The 18,881-nt window shown below is 41.2% G+C and overlaps 2 protein-coding genes across 4 annotated transcripts in view; one reads left to right on the top strand and one right to left on the bottom strand.

Annotated features, from left to right (window-relative positions):
* sh3bp5b (SH3-domain binding protein 5b (BTK-associated)) overlaps window positions 1–4,767 on the top strand; it is a 66,674-nt gene extending 61,907 nt beyond the window's left edge. For both annotated transcript variants that reach the window (XM_073024106.1, XM_073024107.1), the window contains exons 8-9: window positions 1,057–1,308; window positions 3,429–4,767. In XM_073024106.1, coding sequence (XP_072880207.1) covers window positions 1,057–1,308; window positions 3,429–3,598 — 422 coding nt within the window. In that variant the 3' untranslated portion in view covers window positions 3,599–4,767. The remainder of the gene's footprint in view (window positions 1–1,056; window positions 1,309–3,428) is intronic.
* A 1,193-nt stretch (window positions 4,768–5,960) lies between these two features.
* Window positions 5,961–18,881, bottom strand: part of capn7 (calpain 7) — a 63,370-nt gene continuing 50,449 nt past the window's right edge. Inside the window, exons 17-21 of one of the 2 annotated variants that reach the window (XM_073024104.1) lie at window positions 16,542–16,687; window positions 15,618–15,680; window positions 14,120–14,250; window positions 8,321–8,404; window positions 5,961–6,956 (exon numbers count right to left, since the gene is read on the bottom strand). In XM_073024104.1, coding sequence (XP_072880205.1) covers window positions 6,812–6,956; window positions 8,321–8,404; window positions 14,120–14,250; window positions 15,618–15,680; window positions 16,542–16,687 — 569 coding nt within the window. In that variant the 3' untranslated portion in view covers window positions 5,961–6,811. The remainder of the gene's footprint in view (window positions 6,957–8,320; window positions 8,405–14,119; window positions 14,251–15,617; window positions 15,681–16,541; window positions 16,688–18,881) is intronic. The other variant, XM_073024105.1, reaches the window with a different exon arrangement.

Below are 18,881 nucleotides of genomic sequence, written 5' to 3'. Positions count from 1 at the left end.
GTCCTTGTGCAAAATTTCCTCAAGATTAACTTGCCGGTTGTCTTGGTGGTAAGGAAGGCAATTGAAATGTTGACATTCATTTTGAGGGGATTCGAATATAAGACCAAGCATATAATGCAGAGACTTTATAAGGAATTGCTCGGATTGCACTTGTAGTATTCTGAGCTTTTTACACCCCTTTATCTAAGAAAAGATGGTCCAGAGGAGATTCATGGGAATGATTCCAAGAATGAAAGGTTTAATGTGTGAGGAATATTTGAAGGCTCTGGGCCTGTAGTCGCTGGAGTTTAGAAGAATGGGGAAGGGGGTATTTCATTGAAACCTATCTAATATTGAAAGGTGTGGATAGAGTGTATATGGAGAGGATGTCTGGGACTATAGGGCACAGCCTCACAATAGAGGGGTGTACATTTAGTAGAGATGAGGAGGAATTTCTTTAGCCAGAGGGCAGTGAATCTGTGCAATCCATTGCCACAGACAGCTGTGGAGGCCAAGTCTTTGAGCATATTTAAATTGGAGGATAATAGGTTTTTGATTTACTCAGGGTGTCGAAAGTTCTAGGAGAAAACCCAAGAATGGGGTTGAGAGGGTAAATCAGCCATGACGGAATTGCATAGCAGACTAGACGGGCCGAATGGCCTAATTCTCCTCCTCTGTTTTATTCTGGTCTTATAAGAGGGCCATTCATTTCTTGGCATTGGGCCAAGTCCTTTATAATGGAAAAGGAAGCTTCTAAAGGATATGGGCATGTCCTCAAGTTGTGTTTGCACATTCATTTCCTCACAGGAACAGTGTTGAATGGATCTGCACATTAAATAGTTCAGATGACCTTTGAGGTCACACAATTAAAAAGTATTGTACACCGAAATCAGAAACAGCGAAGTAGACATAAAGCCACTCACCTGTGGTGCTCTGGATCCCGATAAGTTACTTTGAATTGGAAATGTCTCTTGATTAATAAATTATGTTGTCCAGTCTAATGAAGCTAAATTTTGCTTAATGATGGATTTTTATTTAGATGCCAATTGATTTTCAGTAATTACCTCTCTTTTGCAGTGACATCTGAGATATTTGATGACGACAATTGCAGTGACCCTGTCTCTGAAGATTCGGAGAGCCAGTCGGAGTCCAGTTTAAGCTCCTGCCCAACCAGCCCACTGGACCAGCCAAACCCATTCCCCGCTGTGACTCGTTCCCCCAGCCTGGAACTGTTGAGTCCGGAGTCTGACTGTGCGACAAGTTCTCCCACTCTGGGGCCTCGTAGTGAATGCAGTGGAGCTTCCTCCCCGGAGTGTGAAGCTGAAAGAGGTCAGTGGTGCTTGAGGGTTGCTCTGGAAGAGCAAGAGTTTTCCAGGGATGGGATTGTTGTGCCACTGTATGTCATCCATTCACTTATTTTGCGATGTGGGCTTGCTGGGAAGCTGAGAATTTAATGCCTAACCCTATGCATCAGGGGCAGTCCTGGTGAAGTTTGTATCCAATGAGCTTACAGTTGGGGATTTAGACCCAGAGGCGATGAACAGTGCTTGTCTTGGAACAAATGCTTCTATGCACCTGACCTTTTCAGGGTTTAGAGAGATGCTGAGAGTACAGTGGGCATGAGATGGTGCAACCACTTCAGTGCAATACCCTGCTTCAGTAACAGTGAAGGAAGGGTAAAAGAGGCCTTTATCGTAAAGGACACTGAAAACTGGCCCAAATTCCCAGCGACCTGGTGCAGTAATGTCTGTGGTGCAGCAAAACAATTTGGTTATGTCACTGACTACAGACCCCATCTCATGGGTGATGTCCTCTGCATGGTTCATGCCAATGTTTGAGGGCTCCATTACAGTCAACCGTGCTTGGGAGCAGTTTCAACCAGTCTGGTGATCCAAAGGTTAAGAAACTGTGATTACTTGAGTGTAGTTTTAGCTTATTTTGTCAGGGTGTCGGGGGCGGGGGGGGGGGGGGAGGGTAACTTGTTTGCCAATTGATGTTTTGGCACTGCTGGCGTTTTCCAGTATATGCTGAAAATCTTAAATAGAAGCAGAACCGTTCAGCAGCTCAGTAAATATGTGCCGGAGAAGCAGTTATTCTTTCAAGGCAAAGCCCTTTGACGGTTCATGATGGTCTAAATTCAAAAACATTAACTCATTTTCTCATTCTATACCTGCTGTCTGAGCGGTTGAGTGCTCCCAGCATTTTCTGGGTTTAATTTTAAATGGGCTAATGTATAGGAAAAGGATAAGTAATGAGTATTGGGCCTCTGGGGAAACTCTTGAATTTGGATTAGGAAAGTGTAAATCTCCCCACTGTTTCCTTCCTCTATTCCATCCCACTCTCCAGCTACTTCAGCTTCAGTGCATCAGAATCAGGAATAAAGAGTCAGTCAGTCACATCATTTCCAGTTGTCGGGTGGCAGGCTACCACAGCACATTCCTTGTTTTGGTTGCTTCTTCTCCCTTTCAGGTCTGCTCGGGTTCCACCTTAGCGTTTGCCTTTCAGGACTGCTGCAACTCCAGCCTGGTTGGTCAGCGCCCAGGTCCGGATCACCCTGTGTCTGCTCCTTCTGTGACCTTCACTTGGCTCACTCTCACTTTGCTCTGCTTTCCCAGCTTGCTCATGCTTCACCTAAGCTGGCACGCTGACTTGCCACCCCGAACATCTCTACATTTTGAGGTCCTCTTCCATTCACACTGCTGCAGGTTACTGTTGCACTTCCCTTGATTAGTTGCCCATTCTCGCTGTTAATCCCTGCCCCTGATTCACTCTATACAGTCTACAGGCTGTTCATCCTTTCATGTGCCGTTGAGCTCTACTCTTTCAGGTCTGTTTAAACTGCACTGCCCTCTCCCCTTCAGGTTCGTCTGAGCTGCACTTATGCCATCGTCCTTTCAGGTCTGCTTAAACTCTGTCGGGCCTTCACCTTTTTAGCTCTGTAGCCTGTTGTCCCTTTCAGGTCCACCCTGCTGATTGCACACCCATTTTACCAGATCCATTAATGATCAGCCTGCTGGCATTGTGATTCTCCCTGATCCCTGCTATGACTGTGTCCTATATGTGTTTACTCTTGCTTCCCTGTCTTCTTAGCTTCACCCAACCGGTTGTGCTGGCTTGTCATTCACCACTTCACATTTCCCAGTCCACGTCTAATCGGCTTGCAGCCCGTCACTGCCACACATTTCTTTAGTTGCCCCTTCCCCCTACCTATCCCATTCCTGGTTCACGGATACAAACTTAGAGCACCAACTTCACTCTGATATTAATCCTGATTGTGATTGAAAAGCATCTGTGTGAAAATAATATGATTAAATCCATTTTAGAATTGAGCCATGTTTATTTTTCCACAACAAATAGTCTATTCAGTGATCTATAAATGGCTTTATTGGCATTTATTGAAATGAAATTGGTTACTAATCTTCAATCAATGTTATCTATCATTTGGACAGGGTGCAGGGCTACTGTTGAAAAGAAGGACAAACTGATTAACCAACAAGCCATTGATGAGACTGCTCTGAAGATTAGAGTAACGCAAATTTCAGTCAAATGCACAAGTCCAAAGGAGAAACAAATTTCAGGAATAGAAGTCTGTCATTTGGCTGGCTCCCCGACCTGTTAACTATGGTGTGAACCAGCGTCTTAAACATGCCAGAAAATACCTGCCACCAACTTACTCATTCACAATCCAGGCCTTTTAATTGCTGTCTAACTACTTATTGAAAGGTTTCTTCGAAATGTGGTTGGTATGTCTAATTGAGATGTAAAGAAGCCTTGGGGAAGTTTTTGGATTGAAGTCTTGGACATAGCAATTTGATTTTGGACAGGAGGCGAAGTAGCAGCAACTGCCTTGTGCTGGTGAAGTGGATTTGAAGATTGATATTTTTTTTGCTGCGATCGATGAGCTGTATGTACATGGCAGAGGAGGAACACTAATCGAGAGGCTATGCTTTGTTCCACCCGTACTGTGAGCAGTATTTATATGTGCCACTTCGTTGTGTCTCTCTTCCCACGGAGACCTGCTGTGTTCTTGTGTTGACAAGTGTGCTACTGCATTGAGGGTCTGCAGTGCATCTTTACAGCAGAATTAGTTTCACACTGTGCAAAAGCAGACCCGAAGCCACTGCTCTTATTTCCTGTTGTTCAGAAAGACTTACAATAAGAAAACAACTACAATGCTGAGGGTCCTTCACTTCCTGTGAATGGTGTGTGTTTAACAGGAGTGGAGCAACATGTTTACTATCTGAAAAGGTAGATCTGGCATTGTTAAATGTCTTTCCTGTTCCATCATATCCTCGTAATCATGTGGAAGAAAACAAAAGATTTCTGGAGAAAGCTGGCCATTGATATTTGGCTTAGAAATTGTAGCATTTTCACTGACAAGTTAAAGTTCTTTGTTGGCCATAAATTTGCATAAAACCAAGTACACTACAGGTTTTGCTGCTGAGAAACGTCTGCCTGTGCAATTGACAGAAAAATATCAGAGACCGGATGAGTGCACTGGGAATCCAGATTGTAAAAAATAGCTCCTGGGCTTTAGTTCAGGGGAGAAGAGAGATCTGGTTTGCCGAAGGGATTTTATTTTTGCCTTGAAAGTAAAGTAACCAATGAGAAAGCTTGCATGCCTTATATTTATGTTCAAAACATAACATACACACACAATAGATTGATAATCATTAAGTACTATTTTGAGCATTAGTTTTTTTGTACAATTCAGTATTGTAAAATTGTGTATAGTTCCACATTTTTAATATGGGTTCTGTCATTAAATACACCTCATCATTCTAAATACATGTATAGTCATTACTGTGTTTGTGTTAATCCATCTTATATAGTAACAGTGACACTGAGTGGCTATGACATTTTAACCTAAAGGTAACTTCAACTTGATTGCATTCTAAATCAACAAGTCTGTACAGCTGAATGAACTATTTGCTTCATGCCAGTTTGGCAAGAATAAAAACAATGGATATGGAATAAGGACAAAAAAAATCTCGGATCTCCTAATGGACTATCATACTGGTTTTGGAAGCTTTTGAGTTGGGATTTGTCTATCATTTTGGTTTAACACAATATTTTGCATGTTAGGTTTAAAAAAAAAATCTTTCCATTAGGAACATGACTACCAACGATAACTGTTCCATATTCAGCACAATACGGAGGTTTCAGTTTAAAAAAATGAGTTTTAAAATAGCTGACTTTTGTTCTAACTTGCAAAATCTCATTCTTAATAAATGAAGCACTAGATATTTAATAAGTGCCCCACTGTATTACCAGAAGACATGGGAGCAGAATTAATCCATTTGGCCCGTCGAGTCTGGCCACCATGGCAGATTTATTATCCCTCGCAACTCTATTTTCTTACTTCCTCTTCCTCTTAATGTTTGATGCCCTTACTAATCAAGAACCTGTCGACCTCCGCTTTAAATATATTCAATTACTTGGTCTCTGCAGCCATCGGTGGCAATGAATTCCACAGATTCACCACCCTCTGGCTAAAGAAATTCCTCCTCATCTGTTCTAAAGGGATGTCCTTCTATTCTGAGGCTGTGCCCTCTGTTCCTCGACTCACCCCCTATAAGAAACATCCTCTCCACATCAACTCTACCTAGGCCTTTCAATAATTGATAAGCTTCAATGAGATCATGCCCTCATTCTTCTAAACTCCAGCAAGTACTAGAGCCGTCAAAGGGTCCTCACATGTTAACCCTTTCATTCCCAGAATTGTTCTCGTGAACCTCCTCTGAACACTCTGCAATCTTATGGTGAGAAATTAGCTGTTACATTTCTTCCAGTGCAAATGCAACAAATTTTAAGATGATTTTAAATTGTCACCAACCTCTCAAAGCATTGAAAGGTGCTATACACTCTAAGTGGCCTTTGTTCCCATCATGCTCCCTTTAATGGAGTCAGGAGCCTGGATGACAGAGATTGTAACTGAACATTACCAACCCTTTGGAGTAGGCATGAACAACTTCACACAATTGAACAGTCATGACAAAATATTGATTTTTATTCTACATAATCCAAGATGTGCAGACACTTCAGAGGAACCTGTAAAGTTTTTGTCTTCAAAGTAAACTTATCACAAAGAAAAGTTCTGCTTTCTCACAATCCAATGTCAGAAAACATAACTTTCCAGTTCTTATTTAGTGGAATACTAAATAAAAATAGATAAAAATATATAATCTACAATAGAAATATGAATGAACAATTGCTAGACCAGTATTCACCCTTGTTAAAATGAAAAGAAATAACATTACAAACATTAACTGGTCTTTGGTTTATTATACATTGCACAGTTCCCTTAGACGTGAAGTACCTTCAGTAACTTTGATGGCCATTTTTCATGTAGTTTAAAGGCTCCCGAACAATTCTTGTCTCATGCCATCAGTAAAGACTGACACAAGTTGTATCAGAGCTTTATAGTGTAAAATACATCCCATTACCATCTCAAACCAAGCGAAAATGTAATCCTGGGCAGGAATAGCCACAAATGAGATTCCAGTAGAGTCCAGTTTTATTCTACAGCCAAATTATACATGAGTTGATTTATGTAAAAATATAAAATACAATTAAGGGCTCCTTCATTTAAAAAGTATACAAGAAATTCAATCACAAGTGGAATTTCTTCTTTGTCATTGAACTAATTTTGCATATCTTGCTTGACTTTCTGTGAAAGAATAGAAAGATCGTGCAGAGTCTCTGATAAATTCCGCAAAAATGAATAAATTCCGACTGGTGCCTCAGAAAAGTGCTCCTTTTAAAAAATAACTAGCATATACATTTATTTGACAAATGTTAAGTGTAAAGGTGATCCAGACAAGCTCTTGGCTCACTGTAACTGAGTAATCTTGAGTGGGATAGTACTGTGGAAATCTAAGAAGAAAGGGCCTTCCTGATGAGGAAGGAAGGTAGTGGGGATGATGTTGTAAACTCCGGCAGGTACACGCTCTATTTCTGAATAGCAAAACCCACACCTGCAACAGAAGGAATGCACACGTTAACGCCTACAGATTGCACAGACTGTAAAAACTGGCTAATTTATACAATACCTCAGCACAATAAGCTTTAGCCAAAATTGTAGCCTAGGCAAGACAGAAGCCAATTTATGAATGAAATTTCAAGGAGGAATGTGATTGTCTCCAGATAATCTAAATTCACAGATGCCAGCTGAAGAATGTACTAGCCCTTTGAAGTAGTGTGTTGGAATATTTTACATACATGCAAAGTCAATACATTTTGGTTTAATTTCTCATCCAAAAGTCACCATGCATACAGTATTGCCTCAGCACCACACATGGATTAGTAACCTGGCTATTGTACTCATGACTTTGGAATGTCTTAAATTGATTCCAGGATTGAATGGCTTGACATATGAAGAGCATTTGCTGTCTCCGGGCCTGTATTCACTGGAATTCAGAAGAACGAGGGGTGACTGGATTGAAACCTATTGAATGGTGAAAGGCCGTGATAGAGTAGACGTGCAGAGGATTGATCCCAAGGTGAGCATGTCTAAGACCAGAGGACACAGCCTCAGAATAGATGGGCACCCTTTTTAGAATGGAGGAATTTCTTCAGATGAGGAGGAATTTCTTCAGCTAGAGAGTGGTGAATCTGTGGAATTCTTTGCCACAGGCGGCTGTGGAGGCCAAGTCTTTATGTATATTTAAGGGAGAGGTTGATAGATTCTTGATTGCTCAGGGTATGAAGGGAAATGGGGAGAAGGCAGGAGATTGGGGCCAAGAGGAAAATTAGATCAGCCATGATGAAGAGCAGACTCGATGAGCCAAATGGCCCAATTCTGCTCCTATATCTTATGGTCTTAAGTGCACAATCTTGTGTCTGAGGCGAAGTGCAACAAGTGAACCAATGCTTGAGTGTTTAGGGAACTTCTCTACTAATACATCCCTTTAATATAGAACTTTTATAGAGAGCAACCAGATGGCGCATCGATTACTACACAGTTTCTTAAGCAGGAAGAAATGGTCAACATTAACTCAGGAGCTTGAATTGACAGGAGGGTTTGGTGTTTAGAAATCCAAAGGATGAGTACATTGGCTATTGTACAGAGAGGTTTCTAGGGATGAATTTGTGCCAGAAGAGAGTTTATTTGAGGGGATACAGAAACGGACTGATATGAAGAATCAACTCTTTTGCAAAAGTAAAGGCAATATCTGTAAATCAGCATGGGATGAGCTGCAACAAAAACACAGGCCTCTGCACCTCATGAAGGAATACCTGCAAGAATAACTTTTAAAAAAATTTTACTCTCAGTATTTCAGGAACTAGGAAACAACTATCATCATTGGATGTGATATTAATAAAAAGCACACAACTATACCTATAATCTCCACTGGTCTTTTTATGGAATTCATTATCTCCGGTTGTTGAGACAGTTACAATTTCAAAACCAACACTGTACTGCCTGCAAAAATAAAAACAGGAAAAATACAAATGAACATTAAAAATAGTACATCAACAACTGTATTTATGATTATAATCTTAGTTATGATTTCCCTCTCTGCCCCCTTCCCACTTTATTAGGATGTATCTAATAAAATTGCTTCTAAATATTCCCCATGGTGTTTTGCTGCTGTAGTGCACCCACTTCAAGGCTCGAAGTGCTGAATGTTCATTTAATTCCAAACAGTCTACTGATCATTATAGAATGTCTCTCTGCGTCGTCTCTCCCTTCCCTTTTTCTCAATCATAATTCCTCTGCTCCCTTCCCACTCTCAGTCCACAATAGTGACCCAGATCAGAATCAGGTTTATCATTACTCACATATGTCATAAAGTATGTTTTTCTTTGCAGCAGCAATGGAGTGCAAAACATTAAATTACTACAGTACTGTGCAAAAGTCTTAGGCACCCTACCTATACACAAGTGCTTAAGACTTTTGTACAGTTGGATAGAGAGATATCGCAAGGGCCTGTGAGGATCCTTCTGGTATGAATTAACATGGGTCAATTCAGTATCCGGGTTTTCAACTCTTGATCTTATACCATATCCACAGTACGCCAAGTATTGCCCACAGGATACATACCTTTGCACTTATTTCTTCAGTAGACCATTGTTAGCAACGTGGAGATTTAGTGGTTGGTGCATATCTAACCTATCTGCTTTCCCTATTTTCAATGTTTACTCCTCCAGAATAAAGTTATTTTCATAAATATTGTACGGAAAGAATGGCATTAACAGCCTGGGCAAAGCAGACCACTGCACAATTTAGAGCGTTTCACATTCTAAAGTACAATATTTTGTATGGGAAACTTTCTACCCAGAAGATATTCCCAATAAAATAGATACTTTTGTATGGCTGTATGGGTCCCAAAGAAATTTCCTGAGTTATTATTGCCTGTGCCATGCGACAGCGAGTATAGGAATAGAATGAGGTTCAGGATAAATGCGTGGCTGAGGGATTGGAGCAGGGGGCAGGGATTCAGATTTCTGGATCACTGGGACCTCTTTTGGGGCAAGCGTGACCTATACAAAAAGGTTGGGTTGCACTTGAATCTGAGGGGGACCAATATCCTAGCAGGGAGGTTTACAGAGGCTACTGGGGAGAGTTTAAACTAGAATTGCAGGGGGGTAGGAACCAAACTGAAGAGATGGAAGAAGGGGCTGCTGACTCACAAATTGAGAAAGCTTGTAGATAGTGTGAGAGGGAGGATAGGCAGGTGATAGAGAAGGGATACACTCAGACTGATGATTTGAGATGTGTCTACATTAATGCAAGGAGTATTATGAACAAAGCGGATGAGCTTAGAGCGTGGATCAGTACTTGGGGCTATGATATTGTGGCCATTACAGAGACTTGGATGGCTCAGGGGCAGAAATAGTTACTTAAGAGTGCCAGGCTTTAGATGTTTCAGAGAAACAGGCAAAAGAGGTGGGGGCGTGGCACTGTTAATCAGAGATAGTGTCACGGCTGCAGAATGGAGGAAGTCATGGAGGGATTGTCTACTAAGTCTCTGTGGGTGGAAGTTAGGGACAGCAAAGGGACAATAACTTCTACTGGCTGATTTTTTATAGACCACCCAATAGTAACAGGGAAATCAAGGAGCAGAAAGGGAAGCAGATTCTGGAAAGATGCAATAATAACAGGGTTGTCATGGTGGGAGATTTTAATTTCCCCAATATTGATTGGCATTTCCCTAGAGCAAGGCATGTAGATGGGGTGGAGCTTGTTAAGTGTGTTCAGGAAGGTTTCCTGACACAATATGTAGATCAGCCTATAAGAGGAGAGGTTGTACTTTATCTGGTATTGGGAAATGAACCTGGTCAGGTGTCATGTTTCTCTGTGGGAGAGCATTTTGGAGATAGTGATCACAATTCTATCTCCTTTAGCATAGCATTGGAGAGGGATAGGAACAGACAAGTTAGGAAAGCGTTTAATTGGAGTAAGGGGAAATATGAAGCTATCAGGCAGGAAATTGGAAGCATAAATTGGGAAAAGATATTCCCAGAAATGTGGCAAATGCTCAGGTGATATTTGTGTGGCACTTTGCATAGGTATGTTCCAATGAGACAGGGAAAGGATGGTAGGGTACAGGAACCGAGGTGTACAAAGACAGTTGAGTATCTAGTCAAGAAGAAAAGCTTACAAAAGGTTCAGAAAACTAGGTGATGAAAGAGATCTAGAAAATTATAAAGGCTAGCAAGAAGGAGTGAAGAAATAAATTAGGAGAGCCAGAAAGGGTAATGAAAAGGCCTTGGCGAGCAGGATTATGGAGAACACCAAGGCATTCTGCAAGTATGCGAAGAGCAAGTGGATAAGATGTGAGAGAATAGGAACAATCAAGTGTGACAGTGGAAAAGTGTGTATGGAACCGGAGGAGATAACAGAGGTACTTAATGAATACTTTGTTTCAGTATTCACTACGGAAAAGGTCCTTGACGATTGTAGGTATGACTTGCAGCAGATTGAAAAGCTTGAGCATACAGACATTAAGAAAAAGCTGGAGCTTTTGGAAAGCATCAAGTTGCATAAGTAACCGGGACTGGACGAGATATACCGCAGCCTACTGTGCAAGCCAAGGGAAGAGATTGCTGAGCCTCTGGCAATGACCTTTGCATCATCAATGGGGACAGGAGAGGTCCTGGAGTATTGGAGGGTTGCAGATGTTGTTCCATTATTCAAGAAAGGGAGTAGAGATAGACCAGGAAATTACAGGCCAGTGAGTCTTATTACAGTGCTTGGTAAATTGATGGAGAAGATCCTGAGAGGCAGGATTATGAACATTTGGAGAGGCATAATATTTGGAGAGGAATAGTCAGCATGGCTTTGTCAAAGGCAAGTCGTGCCTACGACCCTGATAGAATATTTTGAGGATGTGACTAAACACACTGATGAAGGAAGAGCAGTAGATGTAGTGTATATGGATTTCAGCAAGGCATTTGATAAGGTACTCCATGCAAGGCTTATTGAGAAAGTAAGGAGGCATGGGATCCATGGGGACACTGCTTTGTGGATCCAGAAATGGCTTGCCCACAGAAGGCAAAGAGTGGTTGTAGACGGGTCATATTCTGCATGGAGGTCGGTAACCAGTGGTGTGACTCAGGGATATGTTCTGGGACCACTTCTCTTCGTGATTTTTATAAATGACCTGGATGAAGGAGTGGAGGGATGGGTTTGTAAATTTGCTGATGACACAAAGATTGGGAGTGTTGTGGATAGCGTGGAGGGCTGTCAGAGATTACAAAGGGACATTAATAGGATGCAAAACTGGGCTGAAAAGTGGCAGATGGAGTTCAACCCACTTAAGTGTGAAGAAGTTCATCTTGATAGGTCAAATATGATGGCAGAATATAGTATTAATGGTAAGACTCTTGGCAGTGTGGAGAATCAGAGGGATCTTGGGGTCCGTGGCCATAGGGCACTCAAAGCTGCTTTTGATGGTGCATTGGACTTCATCAATCATGGGATTGAGTTCAAGAGCTGAGAGGTAATGTTGCAGCTATATACGACCCTGGTCAGACCCCACTTGGAGTACTGTGCTCAGTTCTGGTTGCCTCACTACAGGAAGGATGTGGAAACCATAGAAAGGGTGCAGAGGAGATTTACAAGGATGTTGCCCGGATTGGGGAACATGCCTTATGAGAATAGGTTGAGTGAACTCGGCCTTTTCTCCTTGGAGCGACAGAGGATGAGAGGTGACCTGATAGGTGTGTACAAGATAATGAGAGGCATTGATCGTGTGGATAGTCAGAGGCTTTTCTCCCCAGAGCTGAATTGGCTAACACAAGAGGGCACAGTTTTAAGGTGCTTGGACAGAGGGGATGTCAAGGGTAAGTTGTTTTTTTTTAATGCAGAGAGTGGTGAGTATGTGGAATGGGCTGCTGGCAACTGTGGTGGAGGCAGACACAATAGGGTCTTTTAAGAGGTGCCTGGATAGCTTAGAAAAATAGAATGCTATGGGCAACCCTAGGTAATTTCAAAAGTAAGTACATGTTTGGCACAGCATTGTGGGCCGAAGGGTCTATAATGTGCTGTAGGTTTTCTATGTTTCTATTTGTATATTGGAAACTCTGCCAATACAGCTCTTCAAAATAGAGAATGCTGCAAAATGAACTAATTGTGATTTGTAAGATTACTCAGGGGATTGAAATGTTTTTGCCAGAAACATACAAACAATATTAAAATTGAAGTAAATAATTAAAAAAAGAGTAAACCCTTTAAAAAAAATCAATGCGATTAGACCAATAAGAAGTAACTGAAATGTAGTTTGTCTCCACTGCTGATTATTCATGGCCCTGTAATCCCCATTAAAGCCAGAAGCGACAGTTTCCCAGTTGGATGCCAGAGAATCTCCGTAGACAGAGGTTTGCTGCTAAGTTCCATGTAATTGTTTATGTTCTAGACTTAATGTTGGTTTACACAGTTAAACGTTGAGCGTTCCACTGGGAACCAGTGCTAATTAGCCAATGAGGGCCAGCTCACTGTAACACAGAGTCACAGAAACAGGCCCCTTGGTCCCTGGTCCACGCTGACCAAAGCATCCTTCCTTCCTGTGTCCCCCTCCTCACTAAGCCCAGTTGCCCACGTTTGACCCATAAACCTCCTGCTTCTTAAATGTTGCATCTGTATCTGCCTCAACCACTTCCTCTGGCAGCTCATTCAAGGTATTCACCCCTTTGTGTAAAGGTCATCTCTCAGGCCTGATTTAAATCTCTCCTGTTATCTATCTACGATGTCACCGCACATTGTCCTGCACTTCAGGGAATAAAGGGTCAGAATGGCCAACCTTTCCCTAAACTCAGGCCCTTGAGTCCAGGCAGCATCCTTGGTAGTCTCCTCTGCACCTTCTTCAGCTTAACAATATCTTACCCCTACCAGGGTGACCAAAACTGTACACAATACCCCAAGTGGAACCTTATATAACTGCAATATAATGTCCCTGCTCCTAAATTTGATGCCCTGACTAATGAAGCCTGCTAAACACCTTCTTCACCCCTCTGTCTACTTGTGTGGCCACTTTCAACAAACTGTGCACTTATACTCCAGGTACCTCTGTTCCACAACAATGCCATTCACCATACAAGTCCTACAGTCCGTACAAGTTCTACTTTGAAAAGGAAAGTGGAGTACCCTAACTTTTCCCTCCAAGAGGACCGCAAACTTGTCACGGGGTTTGGAGGCTTGCGTGCCTCAGTGACCCGGAGAGCTATGTTGGCTGGAGTCAGGGCTTTTTGCTTTGGCTCTTGGTAGGGTCACCCATGCAAACAGGTCAAAGAGCAGAGGCCAGACGAAGAGTGGTCCACTGGTCCTCCAGGTCTGGGGGGGGGGTTCAGCTCAGGGCTAAGAACACTGACTGGTAGAACAACAGCGGAATAGAAACAGCAAGAATGATGAAGAATCCTTCTACATCTGAACACTACGGTATTCCTGAGTCTCCACCCGACTTGCACGACCGATAGTAGTGAAAACCGAGCTACCGACATGTTGAAGAAAGCCCTGAACACTGCCCGCTGTGGAGGACCTTCACTGTTGCTCTAAACACCAGCAGCATAAAGGGCAGTAGAGACTCCAATGCTTTAATAACATATCAAATAGGAATACTTACTGCCATAGAAATAAACAAACAAACAAAATAAACAGTTATTCTTGAATCCCAGGTTATTTTTGTTCTTTACTGACCTGGGACCCCGCAGTTCAATCAACAACGGCCCTGTTTTCTCTGCAGTGATCTGGTAAATTGGATTCATTTTGTAAGTGTCTCTATAGTTTCCGCATCCGCCTGCAGACTGACCTTTCCACTGACCGTTAACCTGTCACAATCACAAACACAAAGTAAAAAGACAAATTTAGAGACACGTGCAAATGCTGGAACTTGAGGCAACACACAAAGTGCTGGAGGAACGTAGTGGGCCAGGCAATATCTATGGAGGGAAATGGACCATCAACATTTTGGGCTGAGACCCTTCATCTGGACTGAAGACCATCCATTTCCCTCTATAGATGCTGCTTGACCTACTGAGTCCCTGCACACTTTGTGTCGCAGTAAAGAAAATATTACTTCTGGTTACAGAACTTCAAGATCAGGCACTAGACTGTTTGCTACAGTGGGAAACACAGATGAGGAACACAACATTTATTGGTTCAAGGATGTTCTGTTGTTCAAAGCTGTTTGACTAAATTTATACACCTTTCATTACCCCAAACATCCCCAGTTAACAAAATTCTGCTAACCACAGAAGTAAAGTTAATGGATGGATCTTGAAAACCAACAAAATACTTCCATCTTAATAGCCCTGCCATTATCAGGATCAACAGTTTTTGAACTCCACGAGTGACTGCCAGAATATCTCTGGCTAATGTTCATTATGGGATTGGTGAAAAAATTGCTTTAACAAAACACAGAAAACATTAGCCCACACTGTCAAGGGCGTATTCACAAATTTGCATTAATAATGAAGGCACTGAAGCTACAAGATGGGAACGTGTCACTTGCCCAACCAGAACATGCTGACAGGAGCAAAAAATTGCAGTTGCGGAAGTCCAAGACAACTACAGAAAATGCCAGATGCATTCAAGCAGATCAGGCTGTATATGTGTGGAAAGGGGAAACTGAGTCAGCTTTTCAGGTCAACGACCCTAAATCAGATGATACGGTCACTAGTGCCCGATCTGCTCCATTAGCAGATAATCCTGAGAGTTCTAACCAAGAATTGTACAGAAAACAAAACCCTTCCTTTCTACTTTTGATATTGACTAACAAATAAAATTCTACGGAGGAATGGGATGGATAACATAGTTCATTCAAAGAAGCTGTACTGGCACAAGGATCTGCTGCATCGTTAAGATTCACTACCGTGCTATCTGGGTGCCACTTATTTTAGATGGCCAGGGAATTTTTAAATAGAGTTATTCATGAAACCCAAACATGAGAGCATCTAATGGAATAGCACTGTGTTTACGGTGATCTACCAACACTTTGCTATTTTTATGAACCAAAGATTTATTTTATAAAACTTTTATTCAAAATTATAGGCAGACATCCCTTCTGTGGATAACATATTACCTTAATTCAATGTATATCATTACCAATCATAAGTATACTTAAATATACCTGAGATTTTATAGATAAGCAAGCAGCTTTTAATTTATTGTCTCTTGGCAGAAAAAAGATACTCACCCGCTTATTGTGTGTGTAAGGGAATGGGATCTTAGAAAATGTAAACTTGCACATGGAATATACCTGTAGGAAGGAACAGAAATCTTGTGATTGATAACACAATGTTTATCTTTGGTGTAAGACACAGCATGCTGAGTAACGTGTTCAGAGTTGTGAAAGAGGAAGTTTAAACAAGGCTTAGACAGATTATTGATCGCAGAGAAAATTACAGGGTCAATGTAGCATTATAAGCTCACACATATACAGTATTAGAAGTAAGAAGAATAAATAAAAAGCAAATTAACTTAAACAGTTTAACAAGGGGGGAGGTCATCACTTCCCCGGCTATAGGTTGACTCATTACAGAGCTTTATACCAAGGGTAAGAATGACCTCATACCCTTGGCCATAAGGCTCCATGTGTCAGCCTATAGCTTAACAAGATACTTTGTATTCTGTTTCGTGAATCAGAGTTTTGGGAAAATGTTCATCACCATTTTTTAAAATTTTACTTCCCCCCCCCCCCACCCAAATTGTCATCTTATTCCTCAACTTGCTTCCTTTCTGAAAGTATCAACTTATTATTCTGGTCTGGCTGCAATAGCGGCTTGGGTTTGCCATCAATGTTCAGCAATGAGTTATTCAAACTCCCTTGTGAGTAGCCATTCACCCTTCTATAGCTTTTTCAAGATGACATGTGCAAAACTGGTTAATTGTGCATCCAGTAGCTGCTGAACCTAATCACAACAAGAGATCCAAATATGAAAGTTATACTGACACTACAATTTTGAGGGAATGCTGCAGTGACATGGTGTTGTCTATCAGGTTTGGTGAAACGGCAAATGGCAGGAATCAGCTTAAACATATCAAGCACAGTGTCAAATTCCACGGAAATCTTATTTTTATCTTGTAGCTGATGACAATAATGAGGGAATAATATGCTTACCCTGATTGTGTAATGGATGGTGTTCTGCTTTTCGTACTGAGACACCACTAAAGTAAACGTATTTGTCCCTGGTGTGGACAGCTTGATCTTGGTCAGATAATGAGGGCTGTTTATTCGAATCCCATCAATGAATGGAGCAGGATCATCTACATGAGATTTGAAAATAAATTTATCAGACTAGCACAGACTTTCAGACCACAAGTAGCTAACAATAATACTCAATGCACAAAAAAAACTGGAGGAACTCAGTGGGGCAGGCAGCATCTATGGAGGGAAATGGACTCTCGCTGTTTTAGGTCAAGAACCTTCATTCAAGATCGCTTGCTGTCAATTTTCAGTACACAAGTGTAAAGGAGAACAAAATGATCGTTACTCTAGATCTGATGTAGCACACCAACCGTTTTGTTCATCTGCAGTGAAAGAAGGGAGACAGTCAGATGAAGAGAGAGGATGGAGCAGCTCTTTACACTGGCTATCTCCCCTCTTTCAGTTCAGATGTAGGGTCTCAACTCAAAACACTGTCTGTTCCTTCCATAGATGCTGCCCGACCCTTTGAGCTCCTCCAGCATCTTGTTTGCAAACTTTACATATCTGATAACACCAATAGGAACGTGCACCCTGTGGAAGCCATCCGAATACAGAGAGATAAAGTGGCATCAGAATACAAGTGAAAATTTGGAGATTATTCCGATGCTTATTTATTATTTAGTAAGCTGGAATATTAAAGCTTTGTTAAGGTTTTAAACAATTAAAATTACAGGGACTTATAAAGATAGAATCCGCATAGAGTTCCAAGGCGTGGTTAGCACAACGCTTTACAGAGCAGGCGACCCAAATTCGATTCTCACTGCTGCCTGTGTGTTTTGCCCGTGATCACATGGGTTTCCTCCAGGCGCTCTTGTCTCCTACCACAGTCTAAAGACCTACCAGTTGGTAGGTTAATTGGTCATTGTAAGTTCTCCTGTGATTAGGCTAGGGTTAAACCCAGGTTTTGCTGGCTGGCGTGGTTCAAATTATTTCATGCTCTATCTCAATACATAAATTTCCACACATCAGTATTTTGGAACAAAAATTGTGTCTATAGTTTCGATGTGCCACTTAAATAGTTCAATCCATTTCTAATAATTTCCTCAGCTCTCAGTTATAGTAAAGCAGTCTTTGGGCAGAATATTATTAGCAAGTTCACAACATTGCACCAACAATACATTTTTGTTGCACACCTGTTAAAGTTTACCAGTCCAAAAGCAGAATGAACTACTTCTCTGTGTCTTGTCAGCTTTCAATAAAAAAGGATAAAAAACACTAAAATTTCAAATTTGGAACTCTGAACCAACCAGCTGCAAAAACTTATGGTTCTTATAGCACTTAGGAAAATGAAATGAATTAACTGTTATCATAACATCTGACAACATGTTCAAGAGGTGATGCTTGAGATAGAAGCCTGTCACAGACTCCATTCTCTTCCTTAAACACCAGTGTTGGTTGAATTGAACTTCCTGTTGGATAAGATCTGCATTTTAACTTGCATCATTCAAATCTGTCTTAAGCTTAGCATGTTTTGACTCTAATCTTGCCTAGTCTACAAGACTGAAATTTGCGTACTTCCTCAAATTTGAAATCTGAGGAAATTTCTTCCCTGCTCCACCAGTACCCATACCTTTAGTAGATATTGTGTGCTTGAAATTCCTCCCATGCACTTTCCCTCCTTTATATCTGTTAAAACTTGCATCTTTTGATATAGTTCTTCATCATCTGTCCTAATATCTTACAGATTTTATATCAAAATTTTAAAACATTTTTACTATCATGATATAAGATTATACTGATTTAAATATAGGTCTTGCTTTTCTTTTGGTTATCTCACTATGTGGAAAACAACTGCAAAACCAAGTTTGGCCCCAAAACCATTTCTGCTTTAAATCCTGAAGTACAACCCAAATAAAACGTTTCTGCTTTTGTTAACAAAAATAGATGAATGATCCATCATTAAGTCAGTTTACGAAAATGTCTACTTTGCAAATACACTACACAGTGCATTCATTTTATTTAAACCTCAAGTTGACTGAACATCCTTGATTTTGCGTTTATGACCTTTAGTGTTCAATTAGGTCTTCACTAGCCATTTCCAATTCCACTTGATCTGAAGATTTAACCAGGTCTCAGCTCTTCAGGTGCCAACAGTGAGAAATCAACAAAATTTTTTGGGATCTCATTCATCCTTCTTGCCCATCTTTCTCCCCACCCCACAAAGCTTGCTTTGTTGGAATGTCAGGCATTTCTGCTTTGAACTCAGTGTTAAGTTGATTTAAAAACTGTCTTCACGGCGAACATCCAACCCCC

This window comes from Hemitrygon akajei, chromosome 20 (genome assembly GCF_048418815.1).
Source record: "Hemitrygon akajei chromosome 20, sHemAka1.3, whole genome shotgun sequence".
Taxonomy (NCBI): Eukaryota; Metazoa; Chordata; class Chondrichthyes; order Myliobatiformes; family Dasyatidae; genus Hemitrygon; species Hemitrygon akajei.
The sequence above is the reverse complement of the archived record's forward strand: the minus strand, read 5'-3'. Positions and strand labels throughout refer to the sequence as shown.